This window comes from Microchirus variegatus (assembly GCF_963457635.1).
Source record: "Microchirus variegatus genome assembly, chromosome: 17".
Classification (NCBI taxonomy): domain Eukaryota; kingdom Metazoa; phylum Chordata; class Actinopteri; order Pleuronectiformes; family Soleidae; genus Microchirus; species Microchirus variegatus.
The window spans coordinates 16,160,689-16,174,547 of NC_139818.1; the positions used below are offsets into that span (position 1 = coordinate 16,160,689).

General features: G+C 40.7%; 1 protein-coding gene across 1 annotated transcript; it reads left to right on the top strand.

Annotated features, from left to right (window-relative positions):
* Positions 1-2,497: 2,497 nt before the first annotated feature.
* acsl5 (acyl-CoA synthetase long chain family member 5) lies at positions 2,498-9,745 on the top strand (the record flags this gene model as incomplete). Its single annotated transcript, XM_083904382.1, has 20 exons — positions 2,498-2,653; positions 2,755-2,866; positions 3,621-3,685; positions 3,795-3,896; positions 3,992-4,091; positions 4,407-4,585; positions 4,680-4,712; positions 4,792-4,843; positions 5,029-5,102; positions 5,203-5,280; positions 5,470-5,604; positions 5,733-5,867; positions 6,168-6,263; positions 6,593-6,665; positions 7,267-7,355; positions 7,746-7,862; positions 8,078-8,221; positions 8,306-8,407; positions 8,672-8,743; positions 9,608-9,745. The coding sequence occupies 20 exons, from the start codon at positions 2,498-2,500 to the stop codon at positions 9,743-9,745; spliced, it is 2,052 nt and encodes a 683-aa protein (XP_083760508.1).
* Positions 9,746-13,859: the final 4,114 nt, after the last annotated feature.

The following is a 13,859-nucleotide window of genomic DNA, read 5'->3' on the forward strand; positions in this document are numbered from 1 at the left end:
TCCAAACTTAAAACACATTTCTTTAGAATGGCTTTTTATACCCTGTAGTTTTTTATTATTGTGTGTTTTTAATTGGTATTTTCATGCTTTGATTTGTTGTTTCACACGTTTGTCTATTTTTAATGCTGTGCGACTGTAATGCTTTTATTTTGTAAAACACTTTGGTCACATGTGGGTTGTTGCAAAAGGGTTTTTATAGAAATAAAGTACATCATCAAAATAAGCGGATATCTTCAGTCATTGTTTTCCCCCATATCATGACTCTTCATGATAATTAAAAAGCCTTAATGCATACAAGACAATTTACTTCTGTATTCGGGCTGCACATATCAATTATTTCCCCCATTGGTCCTTTACCCGAGAAAATGTTCTTATGATCTAAAAAATCTTAAGCAACAGCGTCACATATTAATATTAAGCTCTTATCTGATTTCTCAGCGAAAATTGAGCCAAGTATTTGTGACCTCTATTTTATGTTGAACCTTTAACCTTTACATTTTCAATCACTTATCTGTAATTAAGACAAGATAAGGCCCCGATTAGCTCTTATCACATGTGGATCAGTGAATTTCAAAGGCCTCGTTTATAGCTCATAAATCCTGTGTCGAAGTTCATCGCAATCCTTTATCTTCGTCACAGCACATGGCCGAGAAGGAGGTAGTGATAAACAACTTAAGGACGATTGGTTTAAGGGAGGGAGAGGGTTAATACGTATAATTAATAATACATTTACATGTGCATGTTTCGGAGGCCTATGAAAAAACAAAAAAAAACAAAGTTAAAACGGTGTTGCAGCTCTCGTGGGAGTGTGATCTGCTGCTGCAGGAGTCACATGAGGCCGACAGGCCGAGCCTTGCTCTGTGCAGAGAAGGCTGCTCACACCTGTGTGCAGTTGAAGGTGCTAATGATGACAGGTGGGCAGATTCTACTTCTGTTAGTGGTGTTGCTGGCTTCAGCTTCAGTTTGTCCCCTGGAGATCCCTGCTCAGCCTGCCCCCCCCCCCCCCCCCCCCAGGTAAAAAGCGTTTTTTCTGATGAACTCTTATTTTTCATCTCGCTGTCCAGTATATTCAGATAATTCACGTCAAGGAGGCATGTTATAGAGGTTAGTTTTGGTTAGTTCTTGGAAATGCAGATTTCTGTTAAAAAAAGATGTATTAATGACCAGGAAAATGCAGCAGACATGATTTGTTTGTGTAATTGCTGCCTTAAAACTCAAATCTATGACAAATGAGATCTGGTGAACATGAAGCTTCATGTAGGAACTGGTCTGTGTGGTTCAATTGATTTTTGTTGAGTTAAATATAGTTGGGGAAGTTGAATTTATAGGATTAGGTTATGGCTGTCGATGTTTCTTCAGCCATGGATTATGGATCATAGACAATTTACTGACAGTTATGTGCAGCAGATGAACTTGGACGCCATTTTGAGTTTGACTTACAGTTAAGCTGAGACTATATCTCTGTGAAACTGGGGTCAACTTGGTTTTACTTGGTGGTTATTTAACCTGTGCATATTCCAGGTATCTTGAAAAATATTCCAATTTTTTTTTTTTTTTTAGATATTTGATATTAAACCTTTGATCAGCTGCAGCATTTTGACCTCCTCCTGTAACAAAACCTCACACAATTGTATGAAATAAAAAGTTAAGATTTGTCCATTTTTGGCAGGGTATCGGTGTACAGTAAATGTTAATATTAGAATATTTTACAGCTAGGATTGTTTTTTATCAGTGGAAGTGATGACGGTCAAGGTTCAAGGGTTTCTTTGACTCTATCAGACTGTGTTTTTTTTTTTTTTTTTATGGGCTTTCGCTCTGTGTATCACACTTCAGAGCAGCAGAGGACGATCTGCTGTGCACACACCAGCACACGCATCTGCCTGTTTACTGAGAGGAACACCTGAGAACCAACTGCAGGTAGGAACCACAGCCATTTGGATTGTTATACAACAGCTGGGTTGAGTCGAATAAACTATTTTTTAATGGGTTTTTTAAAAATATAGCAACACAGCAGCCAAAATATTGACATTATACACTGCCCTGAGCTTCAATGGTCATTATACTGACCTTTACATCCTCTATAAACACCATTAATGGACATAATACAGTCAACAATTCAACACATGTTGCAGAGGATGACTTGATTAATGCTTCTGAAGGAAAAACGGTCACATTTGTAAACGTGTTCTGATGCAGAATCAATTTACATTTGCACCACCTTTGCAAGTGTACGTAAATCAAATATCAATAAACCAATAAAGCTGCGATATCCCTGTGTACAGAGTTATTGTTCTGCACTATTGGTCAGACCTATCTTTGAGTGATTAGCAATGGCTTTAGATGTTGTTGCACAAGTCAAGTTGACTTTGACCTGGGGTTATGGTGGAGACGACTTCGCGGGAGTGCCAAACGGCTCCGAATTGCATAATAGGACTTTTATATTTTGTGGTATAAGTGAATCATTCGACGTGTGTCTGTGTGCAGCAGACTTGGCACCATGGACGTCCTCTCCCAGGTGCTGTTCTCCCCTCTGCCGACCCCGGTCATCTTCTCCCTGTTCGCCCTGGCGGCTGCTGTCCTGTTTTACCTCAACACGCGGCCCAGTCCTATCCACACGTCTGTTGACCTCAAGCACCAAACTATTGGGGTCAAGGTAAAGAGTGTAAAGCTGTTTTAAAGATGTTTATATGATGATATATGGGTGTTTGGGCGTTTGATTTAACGGTTAATAAGCAAAGTGCTTGATGTCCTCAGGATGGAGCAAGAAAGACCGCTTTGCTTGAGGACAACAACAACCTGATCTCGTGCTTCTATGATGACGCCACGACCCTCTATGAGGTTTTTCAGAGGGGGCTGAAAGTGTCAGGTGATTACATCTACGTGTACACCCTTTTAAAACCCTCCATGCTTGTTCAAATTGAATGATAATTCGAGTAAATGGACCAATCGGAAACGCATTCAAATTGTTATTAGCTTTTGGCAGTGGATACAGCCCATCACCACCTAATGCCTAATAGTTTTGAAAATAATGTCTTTATATGATACATTTAAAGGTGCATTATGTAATAAATCTAAAGCAACCATAAAATCCTCTTAATATGTCACAGAGACTCAGGAATAATGTTCATATAACAAACTGAACTCACCAACAACAACAATACAGCCAAAATATTTGCATTTAAAAAAATCTTTTGCAGACTGCAAATTATGTTTTGAAATCGTGTTTTGGCATGTGGCGCCACCTACCGCCGTCTACCAATCATTGCAGTCAGTAGAGTCTCAGCTGCCGAGCAACCACGGGTTGCCAGTTACGTCAGAAAACGAAACCTAAAAGACCTCGGTATTTTGAATTTGAACGTAGTAGTAATCTAAATTAGCCTCAGATTATCTTTTTGCTATTGGTTGTATATGTAAATGCACTAATAGCTTTAGATAGTCCTTCTGTTGTTAGCATTAGTTGATGCACTCAATCGCTGCCATTCACAGCATTTTAATGGTGCACAGATTAGATTTTTTGGTATTTTACAGCACAGTAACTGTATGGTGGAAATGTGATAAAGACCGCTAGAGAACTATTTGAATACACATAGTTGGATGTTGAATCCTTGTCCCATTTGCAGGTAATGGACAATGCTTGGGCTACAGGAAGCCAGGAAGGCCGTACCAGTGGCTGCGGTACAAGCAGGTTAAAAACTCCTCAAAACACTGGTTTAAAACATGGTTAAAATTGACTTTTATGAATTAAAGCTGACCTTTTTTTTTGTATTATTCTCTCGTCCACCTCTTCAATGAAGGTCACTGATAGAGCGGCGAACCTGGGGTCAGGGCTCCTTCATCAAGGCCTGAAGCCGAACACGGACACGTTCATTGGCATCTTTGCGCAGAACAGACCTGAAGTAAGTCATTTCTTGTGTGTGTTCTTTCATTGTAAATAGTTTCTTTGCTGTATATGACCAGGATGTAATGTTGCTGTGTCATGGGTGCCTTGCAGTGGATTATCGGCGAGCTGGCCTGTTACACGTACTCCATGGTAGTGGTCCCCTTGTACGACACCTTGGGTCCTGAGGCTCTTGTGTTCATTATCGACCAAGGTAATTGGAGCCTCTCGCTGCACTTTTAATGCTGATTTATTTATCTGTGTCCAGTAATTTGCTGCTCCCCTGCAGGGTTTTTGTCTCAAGTGTTTTCTAATCTCTTGTCACTTGTTTATCACACCTCCACCCTCAGTCTGATTACACGAGCACTTCTGGACTTTACAAGTCGGATGAATGCTTAGCTGTATTTTTATAGAGTTTTTTTTCTTTTCTTTCTACTCTTTCACTACAGTGTTGACATTTGCACCATGTGGCCACTGTTTATCACGGCATAAATTGTGTTGAGATTTGTTTCAAATGTTCTACTTTCAGCCGAGATCTCCACAGTGCTCTGCGACAATCAGAAGAAAGTGGAAACGCTGCTGCAGAACCGGGAACAAGGTCTGAGTCCCGTTCTCAAAACCATCATCGTCATGGACGCTTTTGACTCGGAGTTGGTCGACAGAGGCTCCAAAGCTGGGGTGGACGTTATGTCCATGGAGGATGTGGAGGTAAAACATGCTCAACACAACGTTGTCTCCTAATCATTGCTCACTGGCTGAAGCACAAACATTGTGTGTGGTTTTTTTATTTTTTTATTTCCAGGCTGTGGGGAAAAGTAATCTTCAAACGCCAATTGTAAGTGTCTTATATTTGTTATGATTTTAAAGACATAAGCTGCATACTACTGTAATGTGCTGATTTTATGTCCCAACAGCCACCAAAACCAGAGGACCTCAGTGTTGTTTGCTTCACCAGTGGCACCACAGGTGATCACTTTTATAGGTTAATATATACTATAATGAATAAGTGTATTATAATTCCCATGCAACACCTATCATAAACATATTAAACCTTTTTCATGAGGCACAACCTTTAATTATAATAACTTTGATTTCCCAATTTTTTACTTGCGTATATTATGCTGATGTCATACGTGTCTTGTTTTTTTCAGGAAACCCCAAAGGAGCAATGCTGACTCACCAGAATGTGGTCTCTGATGCTGCAGGTGTTGTCAGAAGCTTTGAGGTACCAACACATAATAGTGGTCCAGTTACAATTGGTACCATTTTTTTTTTTAATGTAAACTGTTGTTAATGATGGTCTGCGTTTCCCCCCCCCCCCTCAGACGTCGATTATTCCATCGACTGAGGATGTCAGCATTTCATTTCTGCCTTTGGCGCATATGTTTGAGAGAGTTGTACAGGTGAGAACATGATTTGATTCATAAATGTGTGACTTTATCTATAAATGGGAGGTCAGAGCGTCCCTTGGTGTCTATGGCTGCACTCAACCTCCCCACACAGGCCTATAGAGGAATTACACATGGCAACAAATCTTGAATCCAAATAAAAACGTTTTTTCTTTCTTAATCTTTTTTTCTCTGGTCTTTCAGACTGTGATGTACGGTCATGGGGCAAGGGTGGGATTCTTCCAGGGTGACATCAGACTGCTGCCAGATGACATGAAATCCCTGCAGCCCACCATTTTCCCAGTTGTTCCTCGCCTTCTCAACCGTGTCTATGACAAAGTTGGTAGACGCAACTTCCCCACTCATTCTGCTTAATCCATTGACTTGGAAAAAGTCCAGTTTCTTCATTGTAAATGCAGCAACTTTTGCAGCAACCCTTGTTTTTGTTTTATTTACTTATTTACTAGGTCCAGAGTGGAGCTTCATCGCCGTTCAAGAAATGGCTTCTGAACTTTGCTGTGGAGAGGAAATTTGCAGAAGTCAAGGAGGGAATCATTAGGAACAACAGCATATGGGACAAACTCATCTTCAGCAAAGTTCAGGTATCTGTTCAATTGAATGCAGGTGTCTGCAAATGTGTATATGAGGTAAATCGGCATAAAGGTGGAATATGGAAGAAATTCAATGTATTAAGACATAAAATGACTGATAATTTGTACATTTTTGGTAGATATTTGACATGTATAATGTCTTTAAGGTCCCTTTATTGTGTCCTGTCATGTGATTGTTTCACGTGCCATGTTCCTGACTCACTGAAATGAACCAAATGGGTTCAATGATTATAGGAAAGACAGCTTAAGGTTGCTGTTGTACAAAGTTTACATACTGTATATCACCTGCAGGCGTCTCTGGGTGGACGTGTGCGGATCATGGTGACTGGAGCTGCTCCCATATCGCCCTCCGTTCTCAACTTCCTTAGGGCTGCTCTAGGCTGTCAGGTAAAACGAAAACAAAAATATGTTGTTCCATTGTGTCTCAGATTTTTCTTAATTTAATGTTTATTGACCGGAGAAATATGTTAACCTTGAATCACACTTAAGAAAATGTTTTTCAAAGTTGTCAGTTAAGGCTGACGTTGGCTTGTTTCTGATCAGCCTCACGTTTTGACGGTTTTAAACCGTGGTGAAGTGGGAGATCTGCAGGAAATCCACACTGATACAGTAATGGCTTGTGCAACGGCATCCATCTGGTGCTGTTTACGTGATGTTGTCATGGTGACCTGGTCACACTGCTCTTATACTCTCTGCTTTCATTTGACTGGCGCCAGATCTTTGAGGGATATGGGCAGACGGAGTGCACAGCCGGCTGCACCTTCACCATGCCGGGCGATGGCACTTCAGGTATGTGGTTCAGAGGCAACCTGATGTTAGGCTTGGTTTCTTAATACGAGCTAGAACTGGACACTGACTTACTTTATATGATTTTAAATCGGTGTTTCCCCAATCCTGGTCCTGGGGAACCCCTGCCCTGTATGTCTTAGATGTTGCCCTGCTCCAAAACACCTGAGCAGGGCAACTTTAGGGGTCGCCACAGCAGATCATCGGTCTTCATATCACTCTATCCTTCATGTCCTCCTGTTACACAAACTGTCCTCATGTCTTCTTCCACAACATCTATGAACCTTCTGTGGTCTTCCTCTTTTCCTCCTGCCTGGCAGCTCCATCTTCAACATCCTTTGTCCAGTATATTCACTATCCATCCTCTACATGTGCCCAAGACCATCTCAATCTTGCCTCTCTTTCTTCATTTTCCAAACCTTTCAACCTTTTGCTCTCTCCTAAATATGCACATTTCTCACTCCCAACATCTTCAGCTTTGACACCTCCAGCTCCACCTCCTGTCTTTTTGACCGCACCTCTGTCACCAAACCATACATCATAGATGGCCTCGCTATCGTCTTGCAGAAGAGAATAATAGTGACCAGAAACTGTTTTTCCACAGGACATGTTGGTGTGCCGCTGCCTTGTAATATTGTGAAGTTGGTGGATGTGGAGGAAATGAACTACTTTGCTTCAAATGGTGAAGGAGAAGTAAGTTATTACTGCAAGGTTTGCTCGTATACAGTGAAAATAGGAATACACTTAAGTAGGTTAAGGGTGACATTTGGTTTTTAATGCAACATTATAACCTTACGTTTGTATACATTTTCGGCAAATGCCTGTCAAGATTGTGCACACTTACCATTTATTCCTGTTTGCACTTTAATGCTGGATGCACATGCAGCTCTCACAGGGAAACTTAATCTCTGGATCCACTCTGGTTTCTAAGTATTTAACAAGATCTGATGGAAATGCAAGTCACTCTGAATCCAGATGTTCACAATGGACCTTAACGGCGCACAAAAAAAAAAAAAAAAAAAAAAATACAATACATAAAAGCAACACATTTAATTTCAGTTTGTCCCTTGGTTTTCTTTTCAGGTCTGTGTCAAAGGTTTAAATGTGTTCAAGGGATATTTAAAAGACCCAGAGAAAACTGCAGAGGCCTTGGATGAAGACGGCTGGCTGCACACGGGAGACATTGGAAAATGGCTTCCTGTAAGAAAAGCTAATATTTGTTTTGTGTGTGTGTGAGTAAATGAGCCAAGCAATTAATTCTTGAATAATGCAAGACAAGCTGTTCTCTGGTGTTTATATTACAGTTCAATGCTTGGACAAATGATCCAATGGAACCAAAAAGTGTTTAAAAAGTTGACAAGATATTTTTCCTTATGGTGAGTTTTTAGTGATGAATACGTTCTTTCTGTTGACAGAGCGGCGTTTTGAGGATTATTGACCGTAAGAAGAATATCTTTAAGCTGGCTCAAGGCGAGTATATCGCACCAGAGAAGATTGAGAACGTGTATGTACGCAGTGGACCAGTGGCCCAAGTATTTGTGCATGGAGACAGTCTACAGGTACGTTTAAACCCAAATTGCAGCATTTGTTTCCTGTGAACATATAGAACATAATGTGACGATGAGTCCTCTTTCCGACTCTAGTCCTGCCTGGTTGCCGTTGTGGTCCCCGATCCTGACATCCTGCCGGATTTAGCCAAAAATCTTGGCTGCCAAGGCTCCATTGAAGACATCTGCAAACGCTCAGTAATGTTTCAGTCTTGTTTTGGCCAACGTCTGTCATTTACAACAACAAACGGACACATGGGAGTCACTAAAACGGCACACGATAGGAGTGTGTCTTCACACCCACTTTTTTTTTTTTTTTACAGCACCACAGAAATACGTGCAGAAAACAATCTTTAACATTTAAGGAAGAAAAGTTGCACATGCATGCTGTAAAATCCGTAATCTGATGTGCAAATCTAACTTTAAGAAATTTTTTTAACACCGACCTCTCTCTCCCCACAGGAAATTAAGAAGGCCATTCTCTTAGACATGACGAAACTCGGCAAAGAAGCAGGCCTCAAGTCCTTTGAGCAGGTAACAAAAACAAGTCAGATTATCAGGAAAACTTGCAATTATTGGTAATGGTGCAGTTAAAATCTAAAGTAAACACAATGTTGTGCAAGTGCTGGTTCTCCATGCTTTCCTTATAGAAATGTGAGACTTGCTAAAAAATCTCTTCAAAAGTCAGTGACTTCTTGGGGGGAAATTAAACTTTTTGTCGTGCAGAGGCAATCTCATAATCTGAGATCCAACGTGAATATTGTTGGTTGAAAACCTGGCCTGGATGACTTAAAACGGTCAGCTAAGGCAAATTTACTTGTAAGTGACTTTATATGGGTGTCCCCTGGTCAAAAGGAGAAGATTTGGGCTTGTAACTGGGTTCAAATCCTGGGATGGGACCAGGCCGGGTCCACTTCCGGTGTGTAATGGATGGGATTAAATGCAGAGGTCAAATTCACCATCACTTAACTGGTGTGTGTGCAAAGATAACTAGATCTAATTCTGAACCGTGCTCGGTTCCCCCCTCTAGTGGTAAAAGTAAGCATCTTAAAGAAATGTGTTTGCACATATGCTACTTTTAAACACTTTTTTGTTCATTTATGTACATTTTGTTTTACTTGTTTAATCTTTGTCCAGTAAGAGATAGGATGCAACTTGCACTGATACATTTATTGCAGCTAGTACTGAAGCCTTGTAGTAATTTTATCAAGTTGCAAGTTGGACAGTGTGCAGAGTTTTGTTTTGAAATTTCCATCTCTAATGTTCCAACGTCCAGTAAAGCGATGGAAACAAAATCCTCATCTAACCAATTAAATAACCAGGTGTTTATTTATCTGGCATCTTGAATACTGCAGGACTGTCTGAACCTAATGTCTCTCTCTTTTGTCCCCGACACAGGTGAAAGAGGTCTACCTCCACCCGGAACAGTTCACCATTGAGAACGGCCTGTTAACTCCCACACTCAAGGCCAAGAGGGCTGAGCTCAAAACTCTCTTCCAGCCACAGATCGACAAAATGTACGCCGACCTCCAATAAATGGAATGAACCGACGCCACCAACTTAAACCTGCTGTAGTTCGATGTTTTGTTGTTTTGTTTTCGTTCCTGGTGTCTTGCGATTAAAACACAAGCGAGTTCACTTCTTGTGCCGTATCCTTTCGTAAACGGTCCACAACAAGGGGAAGATCTGCCATGCATTGGCTTTCGGAGTGACAAACATTGCTGAGGTATGAGTCATGTGAGACAATGAGGTTCTGTTAAACTCATCTTCCCGCTGAAATGCTGCAGCACAGTTCGGGGGTGAGCTGGACAGACGAGACTTCCTTGGCCACGACGGCGAGAGTGAATCATCCTCTTTTAGCAGTTCCAGCTGAAGATTCTGAGCCGTGTATATCGCCTTTTGTGCTGTAAATGTAACTTAAGATATTTAGCTGAATGATTGTATTACACTTTTTCTGCATAAACAATCATTTAAATGGTGGCTATGGATTGCTGGATAGCTTGTGGGTGCTCACAGGATTAGGAAGGTCTCATTTTAATATAAAGGTAACAAGGAAATGAAGTATTTCAAATACCATTTGCTAAAATGGGGGGGGGGGGAGAGCAGAGCAGAGCAGAGCAACCATACTAAATTTTACTTTGTAATTGCATTTACTTCCACAAACCACACAAGAAGTATACACAATACTAAAGTAAAACTGATTTGTTCCCACTAAAGAAAACTAAAAGGTCACTCTCCCCGTCTTTAAGTGTTGTATTTGGCAGAGAAGAAACTGGGATCTTGTTTGCACTGACGCCTTTAAGCGATTCGCTCCAGATTGGATCGCCCAAGACGGATAATTCCACAGGGCCTGCTTGTCTCCCGTCTGTCTGCATAAAACAAATTGATAGGATGAGGTGCATGATATTTCCCTTCTCCTTGATGTTCTGTCCAAACAATATCAAGTGCAGTCTCATCCAAACAGCTGCAGTCTCATGTGTACGCTTTAAATACAACATCATCACTGGATGAACAGTAGTGCGACTGAGTGAAGAATATTTAATAATCCAACAAGTTTATGAGATTTTGTAAACTGACAGTGCAGAGTACAGTTAAGAGTAGATCTTTGAGCTGAAATTGTATTTTCTGTTCGAGTCAACACTGCCCTCGTGTGTTACAACTATACAAATACATGACATTAACTGATCGGTCATATTCCACCAGAGGAATAAATGGAAAATACTATAAGACGGGGCTCTCAAACTCTAATGACTATAGGGGGCCCCTGAGCTCTGAGTCTGGTCAGGAAGCGGCAGGTGAAGGGGAAAAACCCCAGAAATAACTTGATATTCAATGGTGGGCCACCAATTCTCAGAATTCATGCTGTTTTTCATGTCGTATTTTTCACTTCTGTAAAAGCAAATCATATCAGCACTTTATTTATATTGACGGACATGCCCTGCTTAAAACAATACAGAAGAGTATTAGGGACACTAAACAATTGAGGTTAAAGTCAGAAATCTGCATTTTTTCCCCTCATAATTCTGACTTTTTTTCTCATAAGTCTTACTTTTTTTCCTCATAATTCTGACTTTTTTCCTCAGAACTCTGATTTTCTCCTCATAATTCTGACTTTTTCCTCATAATTCTGACTTTTTCCTCATAATTCTGACTTATTTCCTCACAAGTCTTACTTTTTTTCCTCAGAATTCTGACTTTTTCCTCAGAACGCTGACTTTTTTCGAAGTCTGACTTTTTTGTAATAATGTTGACTCCCCCCCCCCCCCCCCCTCATAATTCATGCTGATTTTTGTTTAGTATTTTTAACTTCCCTAAACAAATGGGGGTCAAAACAAATGATTATGTTTTATTTCCATGAAACAAACAAATAGACCTCACTGTGTGGGTGTGCAGGATGATTGGGACCATGCTGCCACCTAGTGTTGACCGGTGTTTCCTCAGTGAGTCGCTGCGGGGCTGCAGCAGCGGCTGCTGGACACTACTTCCATCGCTCCACCTGAACTTTCCACCCGGGACAGACCAACGCTCTCCCCGCGCTGTGAGAGTCCGGACTCCGGAGCCGGATTACAACAACTATACTACTCACTGTTCCTGCTGCTGCTGCTGGAGCCTAAAGACAAACGCGTCCCTCAGACATTTAGACAGAGAAGTTGTCAACAAATGTCTCCACCTCTCACCACTTCGCAGCAGTGTGTGCGTGGATTATTACCAGCCCGTGTGTGTGCTCCTCGGCGCCGGTGCTCAGATTTTACCTGTGAAGTGGAGCAGCAGCTCCAACATGGCTTCCCCCGCCACAGGTGACCGCGCAGAGCAGGTAAGCGGACTTTTCCACTTGTCCTGCGGCTGAAACCAACTGTTTCCTCCTGAATGCAGAGATGTGGCTGTCCTGTTGTTGTTGTTGTTGTTGTTGTTGTTGTTGTTGTTGTTGTTGTTGCTCTGGTTTGTTGAAGTTCCACAAAAGACTGAAAACGCAGTGGAGCTCGTGTTGTTTCCTTGTTCCCGGTTGTTTGATTTTCCCCCCAGAGTTTAAGAGGAAAACAAGTGTGACAAATATGACATGAGTCCTTTAATGTATGGCTGATTTCCTCTGGTATGCAAACACTGCCACTCTCTTGTCCGCTGCCATGGAGAAATAACCCCAGTATGATTCATTCATGTCATGTAATAATAATAATAATAATATCAACCTGCACACAGGTGTAGGCAGTTGTTAATCAACTTGTGTTTATATATCGCTTTGATTTGAGCCATTTAATAGTAGACATTGTAGTTTTCTATCTAGGGATGGGACATACCACTTTTTTTTTTTTTGCTTTCCAATACCGATATCAAACTCGAACGTCTACCGATATTAGTGCGGTTTAGAAACATTTATGAATTATGAAGCTGTTAACAACAACACGTTTGTGCTGAGTCATTTTCAAAGACATACTTCTCCAGCTGAGTAACACATTGGTTGTTCGCGTCAAAAGAAGAATGAAACAGGCCAAACATGACTCAGCGAAAGAGCTTTTTACCTGATTTCCAGTCTGTACTTAGTGAAGCATGCGATATATATATATATAGGATTTTTTGGGATTGTATTTTACATTTTTATGTCCGATATGTGATGTTATCAGTGATTTTGACCAGTATCGGACCGATACCGATACTGACTGATACCGATAATGACTGATACCGATACTGACTGGGGTTGGATGACGTGACTACAGGCATTTTTTAATTTTTTTTACAATAAAAACAATCAATATGGATATTTGTCGCGATCAATGTCAGACGATTTCAGACATGTCAGAATAAACATGTCACACGCGTGAGTGACAACATTCAGTTTGTGACATTTCAGATGTTTCTCGACACAAAATAGTAGGACAAACATAAGTTTTGCCTAAACTTCCTCTCCAGTTGTAACAGAGCCAGGTTGTTCACAGTGAATACTTGATATATTAACCTGTTGAATCAGTTTTTATTGTTATTTTATAACTGCATACCTGTTTCCTGTGTTCTCTGGTGGAGTTCCAATGAAGTGGTTGAGAAATAATTATACGGTTAGTCATCACAGCAACAAAACAACACATCTAATCTGGCCTAGTACTGTATAATAATTGAATTTGTAAACAACTAAAACATGAATGCTGCTTCTTCTCTTGTATCTCTAGTTTTTTCTTTGGACACATTTTTGATATTTTTTTTAAGTCAACAATTCATAAACCGGTGCTGCAACCTCTGAGCATAAATCCACTCATTCTTGACTTAATCTTCCACCTCAGACTGTCTGGAAGCCTCAGACCTTCAGCCTTGACCCACAATCCCTTTTACAGCAGAAGAGGAATAAAGGAGCAAGTGTTAGCGTGTTAATCAGTGATTCCCAATAAATAACGTGTCGCAGCTCGTCTGCAAATGTCAAGATACCAGTCTGTCTGCTCAGGTGTGCTGTAATGATTACGATATCACAATAATATTGAAAGACAGATGTTTGGAGGACCAAAATGAGCCCTTTCACAATTCTGACTCGGAACATGAGCTAACCTCTTCAAAATTTGACATTAATCATTAAAATGAACGCAATATTTTTCGACCCATCAAGTAAAAATAATGTGCCAGTTTCCTCATACACTTATGACGCAGCTCTTTATTAAGCATAAACAGT